Consider the following 24,280-nt stretch of genomic DNA (forward strand, 5'->3'; position numbering starts at 1 on the left):
TGTGAAAATAGAGGGAGACGAACGTTTGAGGGTCTTCTGGTTGATATAAATATTATTTCTTTTTAGATCTCCTTTTTTAAAAATCTGGCAAACCTTGGTGGGTCCTGATAGAGTGTGGTTTTAAAAAAGTGGGTCCCAGTGCTAAAAAGTTTGGGAACCACTGGTCTAGAATAAATTTTATTTCTGTGTCAGTGATTGGCTGCGGACCTGAGGCCCCACAAATGATATTTCCAATTGGGCCCCTCAGCTCCTAAGGGTACAATGCGTGGACAACATCCTTAGTGCTGGAGGGCAGACGACTTTCATCAGTTCTAAGCAATGTGGAAAGCAGAATGGGGAGAGGGTGACAGAAAATTCCTCTTGATGGTTTTTGTGGGAAGAAGAGATTCTCTGCTCTCTTAAACCCCAAATGCCTCTCTGTGTAGGAAGCTGCCCTGTCTTTTGTGGGTATGTGTGTGAGTGCGATGTCAATGTAGAGATTGCATCCAAGAGATTGACTCAATGTCCTGGTGTCGAAACGGCCCGGCCACTTCCTAATCCCGGCTAATTCACTTGCTTGATGATCTGTGTTGCAAGAGAGGGTCTTATCACTTTAAGAAGTTTATGGCTCTGCAAGATTGATTGACGACATTGGATTCAATAGATCGACTGCTGTTTTATGGGTTTTTTTTGGGTGGCTGACGCATCATTGCTTTTTAATCTCCTCCTTCCTTTGGTCTTGTTTTCTACTGTCTAATTGCCGCTGCTGTTGGTTTTGCGAGTCACCTTGCGGCTTATGTGAAAGGCAGGACATAAACTATGTGAGGAGAGGTGAGGACAAACGCCAAGGGCTTCTGGTGGCTTGTGACGTCCATGGATGTTTTGGGATCACATTTCCAGAGGGACGGAGAAATCTTCCCAGCACATGCAGCCTTAAAGAGCTCCACCAAGGCCCATCATGGGCCAAAGTTCTTTGGCAAAAAATCTTGGGATTCTTCATGTTTTTGCCTGCTCTGTGCAGAGCCTGTAAATGGCAGTGCGCAGTTGTCATGGCTGCAAGTGTTTAGCGAGGAAGCCAAAACAACGGCGAGGGCATCGTGGCAAGAACGAGAGCGGGCATATGGCCTGAAATTGGTTGCATGGGTGTACTTGGCCCGATGCCCGTGGCTGCAACCTGCGGGGGACATGTGAAACTTCTCCAAATCGTCTCGTTTCCAGTGCGCATGCCGTGACAGCTGACCGTGCATGTGTTTGCAGAAACCGTCTCTTAGGACCAAATGACACAGTACATTAAGCCTCTCATTAGAGCTAATGTACTTGGGTTTTTTCCCCCCTCTAACTAGGAAAAATTCAGAGCTGAGTATGATCCGTGTCATGGGGGGGACCTTTAATCCGTTGTCCCTGCTACATTCCCAATCTTGATTAGCCCCCTCCCCAACTCAGTTTGTCGTATTGAACAAGAGTGGAACTTCCATCTGAGTAAAAGCCCTTTGTGTGTTGTTGTTGTTGTTGTTATTATTATTAACAGTATTTATATACCGCTTTTCAACTGTACCCTTGTGTTGTACCCTTGAGTAGTGGTCAACCCCTTCTCTTTCATTTTCAGGCCTTTTCCACTTTTCTTTCTCTCTTTTCTCAGAATTCCCTTTCCACACGTCTTGTTTTGTTTACTTGTGGGCTTACATGTGTGCAATTTTTATATTAAAACGTGCTTGGATGCATTGGGTCTGTGAACTCAGAGGCGCTTTTTAAGGGTATGTTTTGGTTGCTATCCAATCTGCCGAAGAGATCAAAAGTCTATCTTAAATTTTATTTCTACCTCTCAGATTCTACAGGCCTTGGCTGTGAACCGGGGGCCCCGCCAAAAATGTTTCCTGCGGAGCCCTGCAGCTCCTAAGGTTGGCCCTGATAATACTACTGGCAAAATAAGTCTGGTCGGGGCAGGGACGGATCTCACAGCAGTGAGATCGTGCCTGGCTGGGAGCCCAGGTCTACCCACCTGGAAGAGGCGGCTCCAAGAATGGGGGCTCAGGCCTACCTGGGAAGTAGATCTCAGCTCCAAGTCCAGGCAGGGGCCCAGGTCTGCCCACTCAGCAAACCTCAGCTACAGAGGCCTAAGTTGGACTGAGAGCCCAGGTCTATCCGCCTGGTTGACCCGGGCTCTGGAGTTAGGGTAGTGCCAAACACAAACATCAGGGGGAGAACACATTTGAAAAAATTCCAAATAGACCATTATGTTTGTAACCATCTTTTCTCCCTTTTTTGATGGGGGGGGGGAGATTTAGTACTAGATTTTGTCTGCTAACTTCTTATCCCCTTTCTCTTCTCTGTTTTGCTCCCTGGTGTTCTCTGCATTGGCTACCTGTAGAGCGGCGAGGGCCTTTGGAGACTATCTCTCCCAAAACCATCCCGAAAGCAGAAATGGTTCAGGTAAGGAAGGATCTTGGCAGTCCCGATTTCTCTGTTTGTTTTGCACGTGGTGTGTGTCCGTGTGTTGTTTGGTTGCGTTCTCAAATAAATGCTGAAATGCATCCTTAAGGCAGCAATTCAGTATGTATACTTACTTGGGAACGTGTCCCATTGAACTCGTTGCTTAGGATTGCACTATAAGTGTAGCATAAATCGATGCTGACTTTGGCCAAGAGGAGGAATGAGGGGGAAAAAAGATACATAACAAGTCCATTTGAGTTAACGTGCTTAATATACTTAACAGATATTCAGGATTTATGTAGGCTGAAATTTATGCCGGGAGCTTAGAAGAAGGGGACATGATGGCACCCTCTGCAGAAAGCACTTTGAGAACATGGGCTTCAAATTGTTTTTCTCCAAAGGTTTCTAGTCCTTATGGTTCTTGAAAAGCAGGTGGGCAAAGCCTGCGGAAATCACGAAAGCCGGAAAGACGGCTGGGTACAGTTACCAAGCACTGGGGGTGGGAATAATTAGTTCCTGTTCTCATTTGATTCGGGAAATTGGAATAAATTATGCAAAATGCGCATGACACATGTTAAGCTGAATAAGAAATGTCACAGAGTTGGCTTTTCTGCGCCCAGATTTTGAATTGACTCGGTGTTGAATTTAATTTTTATTGAATGCAGAACAACTCTGTGCCGACTTTTTTGGCAGAAGCAGAGGTGAATTTGTGCAGGGTTTTTTTTTTTTTTTTTTTGCCCCCTCAAGGGTGGATTGGAAGCAGACCTGCATGCGCTCTGATGCGCCTCTCTTGTCCCCGTTTGCAGATCACCTGCTAGCAGAGTCGTACGTCGGGCAGGAGGATTCCCCGGAGATGCACCAAGCGGCGCAGAACAAACGCAGGCTCTCGCTCATTTCCGACGGCAAGTTTGAGCGGAGCTTCTCGGAGGAACACGGCGAGAAGCTGACAGGCGAGGGCCCCAAGCCACGGGTCTACACCATCTCTGGCGAGAGGCCCATGCTCTCCCAACACCAGAGCGAGAGCATGGAGCTGGTGGTCATCAAGGGCGCCGAGGCAGACGAGGAGGAGGAAGACAAGCGCTCCCAGGGCGAGCCCCTGCAGAACGCCGGCAGCTCTCACAACATTGGCGGCCACTGCAAAGTTAGCTGGGCCAGCAACCGGCAGGTCTCCAATGAGTGCCCTGGCTGTGCCCAGCTGGCCCCCCCTTCCCAGCATGCCTTCGACCTGGACCATCAACACCACCACCACCACCACCACCACCACCACCACCAGGCTGGTGAGACTGGCTGGCGCAGGAAGAAACTGGAGAGAATGTATAGCATTGACCGTGTAGCAGGTGGGTGGAGTGCGCAAGGACAGTCGCGCTGGCCTGGATCAAAGGCCCTGCCAGCCCAGTGCTTTGTCTCCAACGGGGGGTGCTTGCTTTCGTGTGCTTGGTTGGAATTTTTATGATTTTGCTTTTAAGTGACGTCTTCTATGTGCTGGGGATCTTTTTAAAAACTATTTTCACTCCATTTATATCCCACTTTTCTCCAAAGTGGCTTTCAAACATGGAAAACCACATTTAAAACCGTAATTTGCCTCTGACCATTAAAATAAACCTTAAATATTAGCCTTAAAAATCATCATAAAACATAAAATTAGTAGCATTTTGCTGTGGAAGTGATGCTGAATTGTCAGTTTATTTTTTTTAAATTTTGGCTTCTGGTGGTTTGTTTGACTTGATGTTCTTTTATCTCTCTAAGCCAGCCATTTTCAACCATTGCACCACGGCGCACTGGTGTGCTGCAAATGGTCTCCAGGTGTGCTGCGGGAATTTGGGAGAGGGTCATTTCTTAGTAGGGCCATTGGGCCACACTGACAGCTCAGTGTGCCTTGTAAGTTGTCCAAAAACTGATGGTGCGCCTTGACCATCTAGTGTCTTGCCAGTGTGCCGTGAGATGAAAAAGGTTGAAAATGACTGCTCTAAGCCATGGTGGACACCCACAGGGGATATAAATTTATTTAATCACTAAACACTCCTTGGAAGTCCACAGGCACAACACCTTCTCCATCATGTAATGAGCAAAGCACTTGTTTTGCAAATAGACCATCTCGGATTCAGTCTGTAAGTTGCATACTCAAAAGACATCTAAACTCGGAGAGAGTGTGTTGGAGGTAGAGTGCCCCTGAAATGGAGGTTCCATTCTGCAAGCAGGTTTTGTCACTTCTGCCCGAGTCCACTGTCTTGAAATGATCTAATCCTTTTCTTAAAGATTGTCTGAGCCTGTGCCGCTACGGCAACCTGTAGCGATTAATTGCACAAGTTAATTATTCACTGTGCGATGTTTGCCCTTGGCTGCCTGCCAGTTGGTTCCCCCCAGATGGCTCCTGGTAGCAGTGTGTGAAGAGAGGCGGAGAGAATCCTTTCTATATGTGCAGTCATTGCTTCAGTAAGCCTCTGTTGCATCTCCCCTCAGCCATGTCTTTATTAGAGCTCCAAGCCTTTTCAAACTTTTCTATATGAGACAAATTGTGGGTTCTTTATTGTCCTTGTTCTGTACCTGCTATAGCACCACTGTATCCTTTTCAGAGGGTGAGATGCCACAGTGGCCTCACGAGGGAGGAGCGGGGGCTGCGGACTGCACAGGGTGACACAATTGTGGCGGGAGTGTGTGTGTGACACCACTACTAGCCAAAATTGTGAAATCTTGGTATTGTTGAATAATACCATCATGTTATGTATCATACGATGTGGAATTTCATGCACAATGCAATGAAACAAAGTGCATTGAAATATCTGTGTTCTATCAAATGTAATAGCCAAATAACCAGAAAAGGAAAACACAACTGCCTTATGTCACAAGAAGTAGATGTTCTTAACTCGAAGCTGACCAATGTGACTGATTATTGCTATTAGCACATAATGAGATGTTAATATAAGTTAATATAAGCTGACCACTGTTTTTTTGTTAGTGATTTGTTGGGTGACATGGACTGTTCTAAATTAAAATAAATAAATAAAGTTAATGAGGATTATACCAACCATAGGATGCCAAAGCGTTGAGGCTGTGCATTATTCTGTATGGTTTAGTATTGAAGGAGGTCCATCATAGAGGCGAAGCAATGTGCCCTTGCACCGAGTTGTGCAAACCACAGTGACACCTCTGGGTTGCATGCATTAGTCTGTCTGACTGCTCTGCATTCTTGCTTATTATGGTTTTGTATGGTTCTGTTTGCTGTTTTTAGAAACTTGAGATAAACTGCTTTTTGAAAACACTTTATCAAAACAGGATGCAGAGAAGTCGGCCCTCTTGTGGACATGGCTGGGAGTGCAAAAGGGCAGCCCAATAGCCAGGGACACAGAAAAATCTGCCCCCATGACTGGCAATGCAAAGAGCTGCCAATAATAAATAAACAGGCATTAGAAAAGTCTGCCCTCCTGTGGACATAAGTGGAAGTGCAAACGGGCAGCCAAGTAGCCAGGGACACAGGTGTGGAGGGTGCAAATCGAACAGGAAAACGTCTGCCCCCATGACTGGCAATGCAAAGAGCTGCCAATAATAAATAAACAGGCATTAGAAAAGTCTGCCCTCCTGTGGACATAAATGGAAGTGCAAACGGGCAGCCAAATAGCCAGGGACACAGGTGTGGAGGGTGCCAATCAAACAGGGAAAAGCCTGCCAACATGACTGGCATTGCAAAGAGCTGCCAATAATAAATAAACAGGCATTAGAAAAGTCTGCCCTCCTGTGGACATAAGTGGAAGTGCAAATGGGAAGCCAAATAGCCAGGGACACAGGTGTGGAGAATGCCAATCGAACAGGGAAAAGTCTTCCCCATGACTGGCAATGCAAAGAGCTGCCAGTAATAAACAGGCATTAGAAACGTCTGACCTCCTGTGGACATAAGTGGAAGTGCAAGAGGGCAGCCAAATAGCCAGGGACACAGGTGTGGAGGGTGCCAATCGAACAGGGAAAAATCTGCCCCCATGACTGGCAATGCAAAGAGCTGCCAATAATAAATAAACAAGGGTTAGAAAAGTCTGCCCTCCTGTGGACATAAGTGGAAGTGTAAACGGGCAGCCAAATAGCCAGTGACACAGGTGTGGAGGGTGCCAATCAAACAGGGAAAAGTCTGCCCCCATGACTGGCAATGCAAAGAACTGCGAATAATAAACAAACAGGCATTAGAAAGTCTGCCCTCCTGTGGACATAAGTGGAAGTGCAAGAGGGCAGCCCAATAGCCAGGGACACAGAAAAATCTGCCCCCATGACTGGCAATGCAAAGAGCTGCCAATAATAAATAAACAGGTGTTAGAAAAGTCTGCCCTCCTGTGGACATAAGTGGAAGTGCAAACGGGCAGCCAAATAGTCAGGGACACAGGTGTGGAGGGTGCCAATCAAATAAGGGAAAAATCTGCCCCCATGACTGGCAATGCAAAGAGCTGCCAATAATAAATAAACAGGCGTTAGAAAAGTCTGCCCTCCTGTGGACATAAGTGGAAGTGCAAACGGGCAGCCAAATAGTCAGGGACACAGGTGTGGAGACTGCCAATCGAACAGGGAAAAGTCTTCCCCATGACTGGCAATGCAAAGAGCTGCCAATATTAAATAAACAGGCATTAGAAAAGTCTGCCCTCCTGTGGACATAAGTGGAAGTGCAAACGGGCAGCCAAGTAGCCAGGGACACAGGTGTGGAGGGTGCAAATCGAACAGGAAAAAGTCTGCCCCCATGACTGGCAATGCAAAGAGCTGCCAATAATAAATAAACAGGCATTAGAAAAGTCTGCCCTCCTGTGGACATAAATGGAAGTGCAAACGGGCAGCCAAATAGCCAGGGACACAGGTGTGGAGGGTGCCAATCACACAGGGAAAAGCCTGCCAACATGACTGGCATTGCAAAGAGCTGCCAATAATAAATAAACAGGCATTAGAAAAGTCTGCCCTCCTGTGGACATATGTGGAAGTGCAAATGGGCAGCCAAATAGCCAGGGACACAGGTGTGGAGACTGCCAATCGAACAGGGAAAAGTCTTCCCCATGACTGGCAATGCAAAGAGCTGCCAGTAATAAACAGGCATTAGAAAAGTCTGCCCTCCTGTGGACATAAGTGGAAGTGCAAACGGGCAGCCAAATAGCCAGGGACACAGGTGTGGAGGGTGCCAATCGAACAGGGAAAAATCTGCCCCCATGACTGGCAATGCAAAGAGCTGCCAATAATAAATAAACAGGCATTAGAAAAGTCTGCCCTCCTGTGGACATAAGTGGAAGTGTAAACGGGCAGCCAAATAGCCAGTGACACAGGTGTAGAGACTGCCAATCAAACAGGGAAAAGTCTGCCCCCATGACTGGCAATGCAAAGAACTGCGAATAATAAACAAACAGGCATTAGAAAGTCTGCCCTCCTGTGGACATAAGTGGAAGTGCAAGAGGGCAGCCCTATAGCCAGGGACACAGAAAAATCTGCCCCCATGACTGGCAATGCAAAGAGCTGCCAATAATAAATAAACAGGTGTTAGAAAAGTCTGCCCTCCTGTGGACATAAGTGGAAGTGCAAACGGGCAGCCAAATAGTCAGGGACACAGGTGTGGAGGGTGCCAATCAAACAGGGAAAAGTCTGCCCCCATGACTGGCAATGCAAAGAGCTGCCAATAATAAATAAACAGGCGTTAGAAAAGTCTGCCCTCCTGTGGACATAAGTGGAAGTGCAAACGGGCAGCCAAATAGTCAGGGACACAGGTGTGGAGACTGCCAATCGAACAGGGAAAAGTCTTCCCCATGACTGGCAATGCAAAGAGCTGCCAGTAATAAACAGGCATTAGAAAAGTCTGCCCTCCTGTGGACATAAGTGGAAGTGCAAACGGGCAGCCAAATAGTCAGGGACACAGGTGTGGAGGGTGCCAATCAAACAGGGAAAAGTCTGCTCCCATGACTGGCAATGCGAAGAGCTGCCAATAATAAATAAACAGGCGTTAGAAAAGTCTGCCCTCCTGTGGACATAAGTGGAAGTGCAAACGGGCAGCCAAATAGCCACGGACACAGGTGTGGAGGGTGCCAATCAAACAGGGAAAAGTCTGCCCCCATGACTGGCAATGCAAAGAACTGCGAATAATAAACAAACAGGAATTAGAAAGTCTGCCCTCCTGTGGACATAAGTGGAAGTGCAAGAGGGCAGCCCTATAGCCAGGGACACAGAAAAATCTGCCCCCATGACTGGCAATGCAAAGAGCTGCCAATAATAAATAAACAGGTGTTAGAAAAGTCTGCCCTCCTGTGGACATAAGTGGAAGTGCAAACGGGCAGCCAAATAGTCAGGGACACAGGTGTGGAAGGTGCCAATCAAACAGGGAAAAGTCTGCCCCCATGACTGGCAATGCAAAGAGCTGCCAATAATAAATAAACAGGCGTTAGAAAAGTCTGCCCTCCTGTGGACATAAGTGGAAGTGCAAACGGGCAGCCAAATAGTCAGGGACACAGGTGTGGAGACTGCCAATCGAACAGGGAAAAGTCTTCCCCATGACTGGCAATGCAAAGAGCTGCCAATATTAAACAGGCATCAGAAAAGTCTGCCCTCCTGTGGACATAAGTGGAAGTGCAAACGGGCAGCCAAATAGTCAGGGACACAGGTGTGGAGGGTGCCAATCAAACAGGGAAAAGTCTGCCCCCATGACTGGCAATGCAAAGAGCTGCCAATAATAAATAAACAGGCGTTAGAAAAGTCTGCCCTCCTGTGGACATAAGTGGAAGTGCAAACGGGGAGCCAAATAGTCAGGGACACAGAAAAATCTGCCCCCATGACTGGCAATGCAAAGAGCTGCCAATAATAAATAAAAGGTGTTAGAAAAGTCTGCCCTCCTGTGGACATAAGTGGAAGTGCAAACGGGCAGCCAAATAGTCAGGGACACAGGTGTGGAGGGTGCCAATCAAACAGGGAAAAGTCTGCTCCCATGACTGGCAATGCAAAGAGCTGCCAATAATAAATAAACAGGCGTTAGAAAAGTCTGCCCTCCTGTGGACATAAGTGGAAGTGCAAACGGGCAGCCAAATAGTCAGGGACACAGGTGTGGAAGGTGCCAATCGAACAGGGAAAAGTCTTCCCCATGACTGGCAATGCAAAGAGCTGCCAATAATAAATAAACAGGCGTTAGAAAAGTCTGCCCTCCTGTGGACATAAGTGGAAGTGCAAACGGGCAGCCAAATAGCCAGGGACACAGGTGTGGAGACTGCCAATCGAACAGGGAAAAGTCTGCCCCCATGACTGGCAATGCGAAGAGCTGCCAATAATAAATAAACAGGCGTTAGAAAAGTCTGCCCTCCTGTGGACATAAGTGGAAGTGCAAACGGGCAGCCAAATAGTCAGGGACACAGGTGTGGAGGGTGCCAATCAAACAGGGAAAAGTCTGCCCCCATGACTGGCAATGCAAAGAGCTGCCAATAATAAATAAACAGGCGTTAGAAAAGTCTGCCCTCCTGTGGACATAAGTGGAAGTGCAGAAGGGCTGGCATATAAACAGGGATTAAAATGGCATTAAAAATGCTCTTTTTTATTTTTTTTGCTGTTGGAATTAAAATTCAAAAGACTGGCAAATAAAGAGGCATTTGAAAGGTCTGCCCTCCTGTGGCTGTGACTGAAAGTGCAGAAGGGCTGGCAAATAAACAGGGATTTAAAAATGCTCTTTTTTATTTTTTTTATTTGTTCTTGGAATAAAAATGTAAAAGGCCTGCCATATAAAGAGGTATTTAAAAAGTCTGCCCTCTTGTGGCTATAAATGGGAATGGCAGAGGGTGGCCACTCTTGTGGCCGGTCGTACCCAGGTATCCACGGAAGTTCTATTCTGGATCTACCACCACCAGCCTGGATATGAAATGAAATGTGAAATGTGGATTCCAGAACCCACATTTAAAGCCCTTTGTTGAAGGGAAAAGCTCCAAAATTGAGGCTCCTACCTTCTTGCGGACAAACCGTGCTGTTTCCAAGCCTAGGAGAAGACGGGAACCTCCCCGTGGCCCAGGAGTGGGTCTCTATGTGCTAAAAGCAGTTCTACTGGCTTGGAAACAGCACAGTTTGGCCTTGAAGAAGTAGGAACCCTGATTTGGGTGCTATTTTTTTTAAGGGTTTTAAATATGGACTTCTGGTATCGAGCTGTGAGTCAGATCTGCAGATGCTGAACCTTTGGATGCTGAGGTTCGACTGTACAAGTGCTATAAATAAATGAGTGAGTACCTGGCAGCCAGTTAAGCACTAAATATCCAGCACTGACTTCCTTCCTCCTTTCAACATTGTCCCATGCACAGGCACCTTTCTAATATTCCCCCGCAGCAGTGGCTCAGGTCTGCTTCATTGTGGGTGGCGCTTCCAGCGCATCCGACAGCTGTCCTGCATGTGGGACTCAACTGTGTGTGTTTTTTGCTTTTCGCCCCTCTGCTCTCTGCACTGTTGGATGACAAAAGCTCTAGCTAATTTGGACTCGTTTGTGCAGGCACCGCTCAACTCCTGTTTCTAAGTTTCAAAAAAGAAGGCAAGTGGTGACCGAGTGTTTGAGGTGACAAGGACCGCTAGCAAAATTGGTCTCCAAATGCCAAGCAAGGCTTAACTTAAAGGGGCTTCCATTCCCACTCCAATGGTCTAAAACAGCAGTGTAAACCTACAGCTACATGTACTTGCAAACCCCCCCCCCCAATAGTGTTGTGGGTTTTCTTACAAAATCAGAAACAGAAAGTTTTCTGGGAATTTTTCCAATAACCTAAATCAATGTTTCTCAGACTGTGAGTCAGGACCCACTAGGTGGGTTATGGACCAATTTCAGGTGGGTCATGTAGCACCTAGCTCAGCTGTCATTGAAAATACAGGGTCCAGTGCTGCTGGGCCCCCGATGGGAGAGAGGCCTGGTGCTTTGCCCTGAATAGGTGGGGAGATGGGCATATTTATCAAAACTTGATGTATGCTATGCAAATTTTACTTTGCTGTAGAAATATAACAGAAGTTTTTAAATAACCTCAAGTATTGGAACTGAAGCAGTACAGCAGGATCTTGCTAACTGTTTTTTTAAGCACTGAGCATGCGGAACTCTCGACACTGCTCTTGTGTCGAATGTCCGTGTGGCTTCTGCTGACACCGTAAGCTGCCCTGGTTTACTGCCAACGATGAACTCCGTCCGCTCTTATATGTACTTTTGTTTCTCTCTCCTGGACACTCACTGCTGTGCGTGCCTCCTTTTTGTTCCAGATGAAGTTCCCATTAGGACTTGGTTCCCCAAAGAGAACCTCTTCACTTTCCAAACAGCCACAACAACTATGCAAGCGTAAGTTGGCAGGAGACGCGGCAGCTGTGTGCACGCCTTCACTTGTCCCGTCTGTTCTTCCTAGTTTGTGTAGCACTTATCCATGAACAGGGAGTTATGCCCAGATAGAGGTCTCTGCCCCCAGAGAGCTTGCAAACTCCATTTGGACAGAGGGGGAGGCAAAAGGAAAAAGGTACAAGGAGATGAATTCTCTCCTTTGCTCAATGCAGCTGCTATTGCGTATCCCCCTCCCAACACACACACCTGCACAATGACCCCTCTTTGTGGCATGTGGCAAAGTTTATCATGTTTTATAGAGCCATCCTGACGGCCACTGTCCTGCACAGTGGAGTCTATGTGTTGAGCGTGTCAGATTTGATGGGGTGCCCCTGTGCTAGTTCTTACACAGTAGAACCCCCATTAAGTTTTGGTGCTAGGCCGGGGGTGTGAACCTGGGAACTGGGTTCCAGGACCACGTGAAATGTGTATGTAAGACCCTGAGCTCAGTGGTGGTTGAGGTTTATCCTGCCACACCGTGGCTGGAGTTGCCGTCAAAATGTCACTGATGTTTGAAATGCGGTAGGGTTTTTTTTGGAGGGGGGAGTGAGCATTTGGTGTTGGATTTTTTTTAAATTTCAAAATGGCTTTCTGTTGCAGAAAAAGGCTTGGCCTGGAAGCCTTTCCTCACTAACCTGTTTGTTCTCTCTCTCTCTCTCTCTCTCTCTCTCTCTCTCTCTCTCTCTCTCTCTCTCTCTCTCGCACACTGCTTTCCTTGGGGACCATCAGCATCTCGTAAGTACAGCCACCCCCCCACACAACTCCTTCACACTTTACCACGTGTTTGTTGGTGTCTGTTGACCAGATATCAAGAGTTGCCCCCTCCCTGTGATTTTCTCCATCTGCGGATGGACAGCCGTCCCAGCCTGGCTTCCCGCAGGGCAACAGTTGGTTCGGTCTGGGCAGCCCAAGTGTGCCGTGTTCATGTTTTCATGCTGCTCCTTTGCCAACTGCTGGGCTTGTTTGGGGACAGAGTTCAGCGGCTGGCAGCCCACAAACCCAGCCCTCCTCCCAGACAGCTAGCAGCCTGTCTACCCACCTGGTCCCCTCATCTCTGTTTTGCCTTCTCCTCCCTTTTTCCCCACACATCTTGGCTTTCTCAGCTGTGGCCACTTCCAGGAGATGGGTGGGGGACGGCAGATCTCTGGGCAGGCATCCGTCTTGCTTCCAGGGTATTGGGGAAACAAGGAGACAGGGGTGTCTGCTCGCCCACTGTCTCGTACGGCGTCTCTCTGGTGATGGCGGGGGAAGGAAGGGGAGCTTCCCCCCCTTCCTGAGCCTGCAGATTTTGTGGTGGGGAGGATTCCAGACTCTCAGCTTCATCCATTCTAGACCTGATCCACTTGCTCCATGCTCTTATGGTTTGTCATCTCCTGGTCTTCTTCCTGCCCTGGACAGACATGTTTCCTCTCTCAGCCCCCTCCAACTTGTTTGTGGTTCCTTTTTTGTGGCCTGCGTTGCCTCTTCCTCCTCCTCCTCCTCCTCTTGAGAGGTTCACTCCTCTCTCTTGTCTGGGAGTTTGTCCTGTGTTTTCTTTTTACCTCCCCCTCTCCACTGTGTCATCTCCCAGCCTCCAAGCTGTTCTACTTTTTTGGTTTTAATGGCTTAAAACTGGTTTCCCAGGGCATTCAGGGGCTACGCAGAGAGGAAGAGGAGGAAGCGGGAGAATGATTCTGCGGCCCTGATCCAGAGGTACGGGGGCATCTCTGTCTCTTCCTCGCACGAGTTCAAACCCTTGCCTTTCTTTTGTTGCATGGGCTGCCTGCCCAGGTCCATTGGCGCTACTCCTTTCTTAATCTTGGCAACGAGCGTTTATGGAGCTGTCGGTCTCCGTGCTGGGAGTTTTTGCCCAGAGATGCGATGGATGGGAAGTAAATTTTTGGGCAGCTCTTGTATTCTTTGCAGGGCACAATCCAGAGCTGGGCTGTGGAGCAAACTTGGCGAGCGCAGTGCAAAGTGTGTGCCCTGGAAAGTTTGCCCAGAGCGTCATTCGTAAGGAAAACAGTTTCTGACCCCTGGAGAGCAGAGTGGCCCCAACTATATGACAGCTGGCCGTCCCGTCCTGCCCGAGCCTGGAAGCCTGATCGTCAAAGTTCCAAAATGTGAACTAAATTTGTGGAGAAATGTGTGTCTTTCCAGGCACAACACAAATGTTGTAATGCTTGCCATGCTCACGCCAAAGCCTCGAGTCCTCTCACTTGCTTCTCTAGCAGTGGTAGAACAGAGGAGTGTGGGTGGTGGGTGGGCTTGCAAGCTCACCGAGGAGGGGGGAAGAGTCCAAGAGATCAGGTCCTGTTGCACTGGGCCACAGAGCCCAGCTGGCTCTTGCGATAAACCAGGCCGCTCTGTGAGCTTTTGTAAAATAGTTTGCGTTTCAGCACGTTCAAGGCACTCCCCCTACAAGAATGGTTACAACAACCCTGTAAAGTAGGCCACCTGCAGAAGGGAGGACTGAGGCTGAGAGTGAGCCCCTGGCTAAGGCAAAACTCCAACTCACCGCTTGGGCTCGTCGCCACCGTGCCAGCGGGAAAGCAAACCTTCCCGGGCTCTGCCAAGTTTGGTTTTGCGGCACCAAGTGGGCGAATGGCAAAGAGAACGAAATGTAAGAGGAGAAGCTTTGCAAAAAAAAAAAAAAAAGCGTCCTGTAAAAAGAGGACACTGTGGCATGGAGTTCCTCTGGATGGAGCTAGTCTCCTCTTGGACGAGTCCTGCTCTGGATGTTGCTTCGTTCAAGCCTCTCTGCTTTGTGGGTTCGGGAAGTGTGAGGCTGAGAGCATGTTGCTGCCGGGGGCTTTGGCTTTGGGCCTCATCTCTTGCTCTCTGGTGGGGACAGACCTTGCGAGTGGTTGGATGAGGCCCACTCAGCTGCCAGCCCCCCCCCACCTTGGCAAGAACCTGCACTGCAGTGCGGAGCTCTCTCCCTCCACCCCAGACGCTTGCTCAGAACCAGCGCATGTTCGGTAGGAGAGGGGCGAATGCAAAACCCCTCTGTTGCGCTAGGCTGGTTGGCTCCCACTCCTTGGCTCTGAAGGAGAGCTTCTGCCAGGGCTCTTGGCTTTGTGCCTCGCACAGGAAGAAGGGCTCCTTGCGGTTGCTTCGCTGTCGCCGACGGGCAAGGCTGTTGCTTCAGGTTGGCTGAGAAACCAGGCGCGACGGTCGTGGCAACGGCCTGTTCTCTGACTGATTTTAATGGCGATTCATGCTGCTAGTCCTCAGGGTCTATTGAAAAAATAGGACAGGAATCAGGCAACCTGGGAATGGCTTGCTTTCTTTGCAGTCTTTGGTTGTCTATGGGGACATTTTGCTAGGCAAGTTGAAAAGAAGCTGGGCCAGCGGTTGGAGGCCGGCAGACTTTGCGGAAGATGGAGGAGAGGTGTCGAAGAAGGCTGCTCGGTGAAACGGTGTAGCGTTTTTCACCGAGATGGATGAGGCTGAGGCTGAGAGATTCCCGCCACGACCTCTCAGCTTCTGCTGAAATCCCACAGCGGAGTCTGCGGTGACGAAGTGCTAGCGGTTGCGTTTACACCATGTTGGATGTCCTGATTCTGGTCTAGCCCGACTGCACGTACTATACCGTGAGCTGGGTCCAGCAAGGAAACGTGTGTGTCTCCGTGGTAACCGGCGTAGGGATGATTTGGTTCACACGTATAAAAGCGTCCATCTCTGTGGCTGAAATTGTTTTTTATTTTTTAATCCTTGAATTAAATACTTCCACTCGCCCCCCCTTCACACACAGTCAAAGGACTTTCCTTGCCATTATGGAGCTGTCAATCGAGTTCAGTTACTTCCGAGGTGGGGACGACGACAAGGAATGGAGAGGGTCAGTATGTGGGGTTGACCAGCTGCTGTGGACTATATGAACATCTCAAGCCCCATTCCATCTCATCCTTTTTCATTTTATTTTTGGAGTAGAGCCAAAAAAATCTCAGCTTCTTTCACCAATGCAAAATAAGACATTGACCTGAATTTCAGATGAGATTTGCTTTGTGTGGAATATTTTTTTAAAAAAAAAATCATTAAAATAAATGTGGATGAACTTTAAGCCGGGAAAGGATCAACTTGGCCAAAAAGCAGAGTTTTTTTCTGCTCAGATCCTCTCTAAATCTATTTCCATAAATGAGCAGTGCTGACCTATTTATCTGGGAGTAAAGTTTGGAAGATGGATTGCTTTTGGTGCAGGGAAATCTGAATCACGGTTTCCCTGGCAGTTCAAATTTTAATTTCAGCCCTAATCTCTTGGGGTCCATCCTGAGCGTGCGATTCTAGCGGCGAACGCTGGCAGTGAAATGTGTTTCTGGAAAGAAAAGGCAGTTTTATTGCTATAAGGTTTGACCTGCTAGATCGGAACGAAGACCTTATAAGAACATCGGAAGAGCCCTGCTGGATCAGGTCATAGGCTCACCTAGTCCAGGGAGCACACAAGACCACACGAGACCTACATCCTGTTTGCCACTGCCTTGCACCTGGCGTTCTGAGGTAGCCTACTTCTAAAACCAGAAGGTTGTACTACCCATCACTGCCTATCACCCATGATGGACTTTTCTTCTAGAAATCTCTCCAGTCCCCTTTTCAAGGCATCCAGGCCAGACACCATCACCACACCCTGTGGCAAGGAGTCCCACAGATTAATGACACGCTGGGTCAAGAAGTATTTTCTTTTGCCTGTTCTAACCCTCCTGTTCAATTTGATTGGATGCCTCCTGGTTCTGCCCACGGGTGATGCACATGTGCGGATGCACCACAGCTGAGCAATGCAGTTTTCGCCTTCTCCACCCTTTGAAATTCCTGTGTGGTGGGATGAGTCGGTGCCGGTTGGCTCCAGTGCATTTGCTCACGTGTCCTCTTGAATGGCTGCTTTTTTTGCTATCTTGTCCAGAAACTTCCTTCAGAAAGTGAAGAAAGAGCTCTTTGCTCTTCTGAAGCACCTGATCCAGGCCACCCCGTATTGCAGTTTTCCCAGCCCCAGATGTCAACATTTTTCCCAGCCCCAGATATCAACATTCCCATCTCTTGGGCCCTCCATTTCAGGACCATCTGTGCTGAGCTTTGGTGCAATTTTCAGGGTGGTGTACAATAAAAAACCTCTCTGCCTGGTCCTGGAGCGACATCACAGTTGACACCGTCATGGGGGGGGGGGCTACCACCCTCTCCCCCGTCACCTAATTTCAGATGGTGCGTGCGCCCAATGGAAGGCCTCTGAGGCTGGCTCAGGTGGGAGGGAGTGACCTTTGAGTTACCTGCTTGGAACCGATTGGGAAGTCAAGTCGGCACCCAGGACAATCTCCTCTCCTCTGCTTCTTCCAGAAACTTCCGGAAACACCTGCGCATGGTCGGGAGTCGTCGCATGAAGGCGCAGAGTGAGTCGGGGGGCATTCGGAAAGGTGGGCGGTGGCGGTGATGCGGTTATGCTGTGCCAGGCCCCGGGGCCTCCTCATCTCCTAGGCTTTTCCCCCTGAACACTCCTTCTCATGTGACCATCCCATATAGAAACATGGGCCCCCCCTTCCTCACATCTGCTCCACCTGCAGCAGAGTGTGACTTCTGAGCATGGCCTGCGATCCAGGGATATGTGTGGTGTGTGCCTGTGTCTGTCATGATTAGTCCCTTATGATGACTATTTAATCTTTTTAGCCTATGCTGAGCGGCGAGAGAGAAGCTTCAGCCGGTCTTGGAGTGACCCCACCCCCATTAAGCCCGAAAACCTCCATGATTCCCGAGAAAGTACGTTTCCGGTATTCTCTGTCCTGCGCTGCCCATCCCAAAGTATAGCTGGTTTGACATGGACCATGTCACCCGAAGGGATTGGGTAGAGACAGCGTGTGGCCTGGCCGTCGAAGACCTCCAGTGGGTTTCTTAGGCTAGTCTGCTGTTCCAGCTTGCTGTGGGATTTAAATTTTCTGCATGCTGGGGGTTGAGGGAAGAGTCCTTCGCAGCGTATCGGTTTGCCAGGAGTTGTAGGGGAATGTTGGGAAAGGGGGCATTCTCCTTGTGCGTGTGTCTGTGTGCATGTGACTTAATGCAGGTATAGGCAGAGACAGAAAGTGCCTTAGCATCAGTGTAATATAGAATTGTGGAAGGGATCCACAAGGTCACCTAGTCCAACCCTCCCTGCCTATATCAGGCAATTTTGGAGGTGATTGTCGGGGGACATACTGACTGGCAGGTGTGCCTCCTCTTTGTGGGAAGGGGCATTTCTAACAGCTTGGCTGCCCACCAGGTAAGCTCCATCACCAGATCAAGCGTAGGCAGGTTGCCCCAATCACCAAGCAGGCACTGAGGCTCAGATCTGAAAAGGCAACCTATGGCGAGGTGGGAGCGAGGACAGGAGGACAGGCCAAATGAAACCTCTGGGCTTTTCGGTTGTGGCAGCCTGTAGTAGGTGGAGAGCTAAGCTGTGACCTGACCCAGCAGTGACAATATGTGGCTTTCAGCTGGCCAGGGTGAAAGCCAGCTGGGCTTGAGATGCCCTGTGAAAAGTGGCACCTGACAAACCGCGTGGAGTTCTTTTTGGTTGGCTAGCAGGCATCCTCAGGGCTTCATCCTTCATCACCTTTGGGGGGGTCTTAATTGTTGTCCCAGGAAGAGGACAGTCGGAGGGGGGGTGAGCCTCCTCTTAACCGGGGCAGATGGGGTGAGCAAACACTTCCGCGCCAGCATCCCGCATGACGCTCTCATCTCTCTGCCCCCCTCAGGCCATGATCTCCAGGACACCTGCTGCGAGCCTGACAAGGGCATTGACCTGAACTGGGAGGCGGAGAAAGAGCTCGAAGCTGCAGCCTGCAGCGGGGAGGACTTCGTCCCCCCCAAGATCATGGTGAGCAATTCTTGGGATGGGTCTGGTTCGATAGGACATCAGAAGAGCCCCACTGGATCAGGCCAGGGGCCCATCTAGTCCAGCTTCCTGTATCTCACAGTGGCCCACCAAATGCCCCAGGGAGCATAAGAACATAAGAGCAGCCCCACTGGATCAGGCCATAGGCCCATCTAGTCCAGCTTCCTGTATCTCACAGCGGCCCACCAAATGCCCCAGGGAGCCCACAACAAGAGAGGCAAACCCTCGTGCACTAGGGCTAAAAAACACTAGTGCGGTGGGGTCATGGATTCTTCGGTGAATCACTGGGGGCTAAGGAAAGAATGTGTTTCTAGCTCATCTGTGTTCGGGCAGAGTGGTACAAAACCCTTGCAGGGAATGTGGCCTCCACAGTGGGTGTCTTCTGGGCTGACTTCCTGTTCTTTCTTTCTCAAGAAAGGGTCTCACAAGTTGGGCCAGGCCTGTTCTGATTCTCTTTTTTCCTTCCCCTCTTTCCAGCTCATTTCCTCCAAGGTGCCCAAAGCGGAATACGTCCCCACCATCATTCGCCGGGATGACTCATCCATCATTCCCATTCTCTATGTGAGTGTCTCAAGGCGGTTTTGCGAGTGCCAGACCGCAGGCTTCCTGTCTCTGGGGAGGGTAATGGGCTCCCCTTGGGATTATTTTGAGGGTGGTGGATGCAAAACCCAAAAGACCGATTTGAGCAGGACAAAAGTGTGTCGCTCCTGAACCTTGGTAGTGGATAAAATGTGGAAGCCTTAGCCGTTCCTCTTTGTGTTTGCTTGCAGGATCACGAGCATGCCACCTTTGATGACATTCTGGGTATGTGGGTGTTTGGTGATGAAGCTGGGCGGGATGGGGCAGGAGGGAGGGGAGAGGATCTTGGTCTGAGCTACACTGCATTTGGAAGAGGGTGGGCCCAAAGAAAGGGGATCAGGCTAGACCAGTAGTTCCCAAACTGTGAGCCGTGGGGAGCCCCGGAAACCGGCCAGGGGAGCTGCGGAAGCCCTTGCCAAAAATCAGCCGCCCTATACAATGTATAGGATTGTAGCTCTAATGGGGAGCAGTAGGCCAATTGGAAAAGCTTTGGGAGCCACTGGATTAGACTCTGCTGCCCCCTGGTGGCTGTAGAGCAGCAATTTTCAACCAGTGTGCCATGTGTGGCACATCAGTATTGCAGCAAACGTGCCACAGGTGTGTTAGGGGGAAGGTTGATTTGTTAGCAGGGCCATTGGGGGATGTGAGCCCCCCCACACACACACCGGCAGTGTGCCGTGTCCTGTCCATTGTGAAAAAGCTGATGGCGTGCCCTGGGAATTTGAGCGCCTTGTCAGTGTGCCGTGTGAGAGGAGAAAGGTTGAAAGTCATGGCTGTATAGGAAGCCGGGCTGTGGCAGATGAAGAAGAGCGGGAGAGTAGTAGGGGTTGCCTTAACCTGGAGGAAGCAAGGCACGTACCCTGAGAATTCTCTCCCGTTCCACGCGCATGAGAAGGGTGCCACTGTTGTGGTAGCGCCTTGAGGCCCAAGCTGGTCCTTTTATTTCCTCCGCCCTACGAATGAGACCTTCCCGTGTCCAAAAAAAAGTCTCCATCTTCCCACTGTCCATGGCTAACGTGCCCCTTTTCTCCCCCCCCCCGCCTTTCCCTAGAGGAAATCGAGAAGAAGTTGAACATCTACCGGAAAGGCTGCAAAATTTGGAAGATGCTGATTTTTTGCCAGGTACGCTGAGGAGGTCTCCAGCCGCGGTCACTTCCTCACTCTCCTGCCTCTGCCCCTTGAGGCTGTTGACACCCACATGCGCCCTCCCCAAAAAGGAGTGTCGGAGTGAACAGCCCTTGGTGTAATATCTGGGGCAGGTGCCCTTCATGCTCTGCCCTTGTCACACCTCTTCCCCCACATCCCCAAAGCTGCTGGCTTTGTGGTAACGTAAGAGCATGTGTCACGCGCCTTGTTCAGAACTGGCCGTTCTTGTCGGGCGTCCAAACTCTTTTCAAAGTGCCACAGCCCTGTGTGACGCATGTCTTGGCCCGCTGATCCTCCTCTCCCTGGTGAGTGGCACATTTTCGACATTTCTGAGGTCAACCCAAGTAGCCAAATAGCTTGGCAGTGTCCCCTCCCACCCACCCACAAGAAGTCCTTATGAACAGGCTTGGAGATCAGCCCCTTCTCTGTGTGGAAGTCCTTATGGTGGGGCGTTTGGGGGGGAAAAAATATGCTAAATAAGCACCACACTGCTGACAATAGATTTCGCTTGCTTCCCAAATTTGGCTACAGGAGGAAGCAAGGGCTGTCCTCTCAATCATGTGCTGTGATGTTACATCTGACACCTGTGGCCTACCTTCTCCAGCAGTATCCCTTTGCTGGGTGGGGCTATTGCAAAGATGTTCAGTATTTGGGGGGGGGGGGGCTTTCTTACTGCCCAGGCAAACCCAGTAGATAAAACCCTGCCCCGTGGAAGGGGCATTGATGGGCTTGTTGATCTGCCGGAGATATTGTGACCCAAATTCCTTCAGGTGGCCATGTCTCTTGCTGCCCATAAAACATCAGCAGCTATGTCCCCGCGCAAGGAGGATGCTATCTGGGAGAGGTGCGCCCAGTCCTTTGTTTCTGACGGTGCTTCTCTCCCGTCACAGGGTGGCCCGGGTCACTTATACCTTCTGAAGAATAAAGTTGCCACGTTTGCCAAAGTGGAGAAGGAGGAAGACATGATCTAGTGAGTTGTGCTTTGCACGGAGAGGGTGTCGTGAGCCTGTTGCGTTTCTCACCCGAGAATCGTGGCCCGAGTCTGCGCTACGCAGGCATCGGACCTGGGTGGGACCCGGTCTAGGATTTCACATCTTGGGAGCTGGGCACCCAGGAAGGGGAGGTGGGGGTTCCGTCTTCTTGGCACCGTTTTTGCCAACTGAAAGCTGAAATCGTGTTTTCCAGTTTTTGGAAGCGCCTGGGCCATTTGATGAGCAAGCTGAACCCCGAACCGAACCTCATTCACATCATGGGGTGCTATGTGTTGGGAAACCACAATGGGGAGAAGGTGCGTGGTTGACTTGACTTGAGAGCATGACTATCAGAGAGAAATGCCCCTTTGTCCTTGGGAACCAAACTTCCCCCTGTCAGCCCCCTTACTGCTTCCTGTTGAGTCCACCCAGCTCGGACCTGTCTACTGGCAGGGGCTGTCCAGGTTTCCAACAGTCTTTCTTAGCTTCCCCCCCCCCCCAAAGAGCTGACATCTCCAACAGTTTTGTCCTGGCTTCATTGAAATTTGGCCCTGTTCAATTGGCCCTTCTTTTCTGGAGGTACATAAGAACATAAGAACAGCCCCACTGGATCAGGCCATATGCCCATCTAGTCCAGCTTCCTGTATCTCACAGCGGCCCACCAAATGCCCCTGGAAGTAGAGGTGTCCTTCTACTTCATTGGGGCTTCTGAAGGTCTTCCCCTCCCAGTACAGGATTTAAATGCTGGAAGGGTAGGCGGGTTGGAGTTCCAGAAGCATCTTGACAGAGGGCATTTGATGCTTGTGGCATCTATTTTTTGCCTGATATCCCCCCCCCCCCACACACAGAAGCCTTCGCTATGGATCAGGGTGGTCCAGCCAGCATCTGTGGTTGCTTCTCTTTGTGTTCTGACCTTGGGCTCCTTTTCTGAGCTGGGGGGATGGTGGAAATCCTTAGCCGTACTTGTCAGGCTTTAGATGCCCTCCAGGGAACTGCACTTGGTCTCTCTTTTCCCCCTCCTGTCAAGGCCTTGCCACATCAGGAGATGTGCTCCTGTGGCAATGATGATGCCAAGATGACCCTCTCCTGATTTGGTGTCCTGTTGCTGGATACCCAGTTGACTGGGCGGTGAACTGGGCAGTGAGCCCAGCATCACTCAGCTGGCTGGCAAGATAAGCTCCCCCTCCCCTCCCTCAATGTTGGGGTTTCAGCCTCCCCCCCCCCCCCATGACTCTGTGGCCTCTGCTTTTCAGCTGTTCCAGAACCTGAGGAATCTGATGAGCCCCTGTCGGGTCACCTTTGAATCTCCTCTCGAACTCTCTGCTCAAGGTAAAGGCTTCACTGCCTACTCCGAAGGGGAGGTGTGAGGTTTACAAGCAACCACCAGCCTTGGCTACAGTCTGCCTGTCCTCTGTAAAGGGGAGATGTGCAGCCCCAAATACCTGGGGTATGCGCTCCTGTTGACAGTTTGTCCACCGCATGTTCAAAGTTGGGCATCCCGCACTTCACCCATGTGCCACCAATGTGACCCCTTGTGCCATGCAAACTGTGGATGGGGCCAGGGGAGGAAACAGAAGCAGGACACATGGGAGAATTCCCACTCAGGTGTAGGCCAGAAAGGGGGTGCCAAAGATCTCTCGCTAAAGGCAGACTTTGGACCATCTTTTGCCACAAAGAATTGGCTTGATATTGGCTTTTGCTTCCAGGGAAGGAAATGATTGAGACCTATTTTGATTTCCGCCTCTATCGCCTCTGGAAGACCCGCCAGCACTCCAAGCTCCTGGATTACGACGACATCTTGTGAGGCCAGCCGGCGATTGCCCGAGGAGCGGTCTGTTTTCTGGGCGTCCCAGTAGCCGAGCTTCGTACCGAGAAAGAGACCTTTTCGGGGGCACGGGGGAGGCCTGCGTTACCTGTTGTTGGCAGGGGTGCCACGGAGCGGAGCGGGCGCATTATCGGGGGACGTCGAGGGACTTGAAAAGGGGACGGCCTGTTACCGCAGGCGCGCGTTCAGCCTGGCGCATAGGAGAGAGCGCTGTGGAAGGGAGCGGAACAAGGTCCCCTCGCTGGACTGAGCTGATTTAGGTCACATAGGGCCCTACGCAACTTCAGGTCCTTTTTCAAAACAAACAGAACATTTAAAGCTCAGGTTTTCTTAACGACAAAAAAAACTCAACTTTTTTCTTTTCCTTTGCGCACTAGCGAAGGGGGTGCATCCACGTGCAGGGCTCCCCCCCATCTCTCAAGCCGACGCCTCTCTTTTGGGAGGTGAGGACGCCGTTCTCAACCCTCCGCGCGGGCGTCCAAAATCCTTGCATCCAGTGGAGGAAATTCAGACTTTAAGAAAGAAATGGAAAAAAGGATCTCATTTTGTTCTAACGGGGGAAACGCAATCAAGTGCAATTTTTATATCACGTAGAGGGAGGATGTTTAATTAGCTCTGGAGGTTAAAACACACGCGTCAATAACCCATAGAGGATATTTTTCAGTCTGCTTGAAAACATATTTGAAACAGTAATATATCTTCTATAGACGTGTATCTTATATCTATATCTATATCTATATCTATATGTATGTAATCACCAGCAGGACGGTTTATTTTCCACGTGCTTCTTCGCAGACTTGCACGTCTGCCGAGTTTAGAACCCTTCGAAATAGAGGTGGTTAAAAATGTAGGAATCCGTCTCCATGTTTGCAGCGTGGCAAAAAAACCCCAAACAAACCCGGGGGGGATTTTTTGCGGACCGTTTGTGGTTTAGAGATACAGCGATGTGGCCAAGAGGTCCGTGCCTCGAGAGTATATATAACAAACTAGAAACGAATAGCCATGTTTCACGACTCTTGCTGCACTTAAAACTTTGCGCCGTTTCTTTCGAAAGGCGGATTTCGGATGCTTTGGCCGCCGTGTTGCGGTTTGGCGGTTTGATTCGAGCGGCGAAGCCCTTGGGTTGTAGCGCTCAGTTGTACCCAGGGTGGGCCGTGGAAAGGACCGCTCACCGATGGTGTCTTGCTACACTTGGGTTC

The 24,280-nt window shown here is 49.9% G+C and overlaps 1 protein-coding gene across 1 annotated transcript in view; it reads left to right on the forward strand.

Moving 5' to 3' along the window:
• The window catches only part of NSMF (NMDA receptor synaptonuclear signaling and neuronal migration factor), a 30,643-nt gene extending 6,712 nt beyond the window's left edge, over positions 1–23,931 (forward strand). The window contains exons 2-16 of the mRNA XM_066610476.1: positions 2,348–2,409; positions 3,216–3,746; positions 11,617–11,692; positions 12,458–12,463; positions 13,352–13,420; positions 17,033–17,085; positions 17,360–17,449; positions 18,421–18,542; positions 19,038–19,121; positions 19,331–19,364; positions 20,191–20,261; positions 21,176–21,255; positions 21,471–21,573; positions 22,510–22,585; positions 22,963–23,931. Of these exons, the coding sequence (XP_066466573.1) occupies positions 2,348–2,409; positions 3,216–3,746; positions 11,617–11,692; positions 12,458–12,463; positions 13,352–13,420; positions 17,033–17,085; positions 17,360–17,449; positions 18,421–18,542; positions 19,038–19,121; positions 19,331–19,364; positions 20,191–20,261; positions 21,176–21,255; positions 21,471–21,573; positions 22,510–22,585; positions 22,963–23,060 (1,555 nt within the window). The 3' untranslated portion in view covers positions 23,061–23,931. The remainder of the gene's footprint in view (positions 1–2,347; positions 2,410–3,215; positions 3,747–11,616; positions 11,693–12,457; positions 12,464–13,351; positions 13,421–17,032; positions 17,086–17,359; positions 17,450–18,420; positions 18,543–19,037; positions 19,122–19,330; positions 19,365–20,190; positions 20,262–21,175; positions 21,256–21,470; positions 21,574–22,509; positions 22,586–22,962) is intronic.
• The last annotated feature ends 349 nt before the right edge of the window (positions 23,932–24,280 follow it).

Source organism: Tiliqua scincoides, chromosome 16 (genome assembly GCF_035046505.1).
Source record: "Tiliqua scincoides isolate rTilSci1 chromosome 16, rTilSci1.hap2, whole genome shotgun sequence".
NCBI classification, from domain to species: Eukaryota; Metazoa; Chordata; class Lepidosauria; order Squamata; family Scincidae; genus Tiliqua; species Tiliqua scincoides.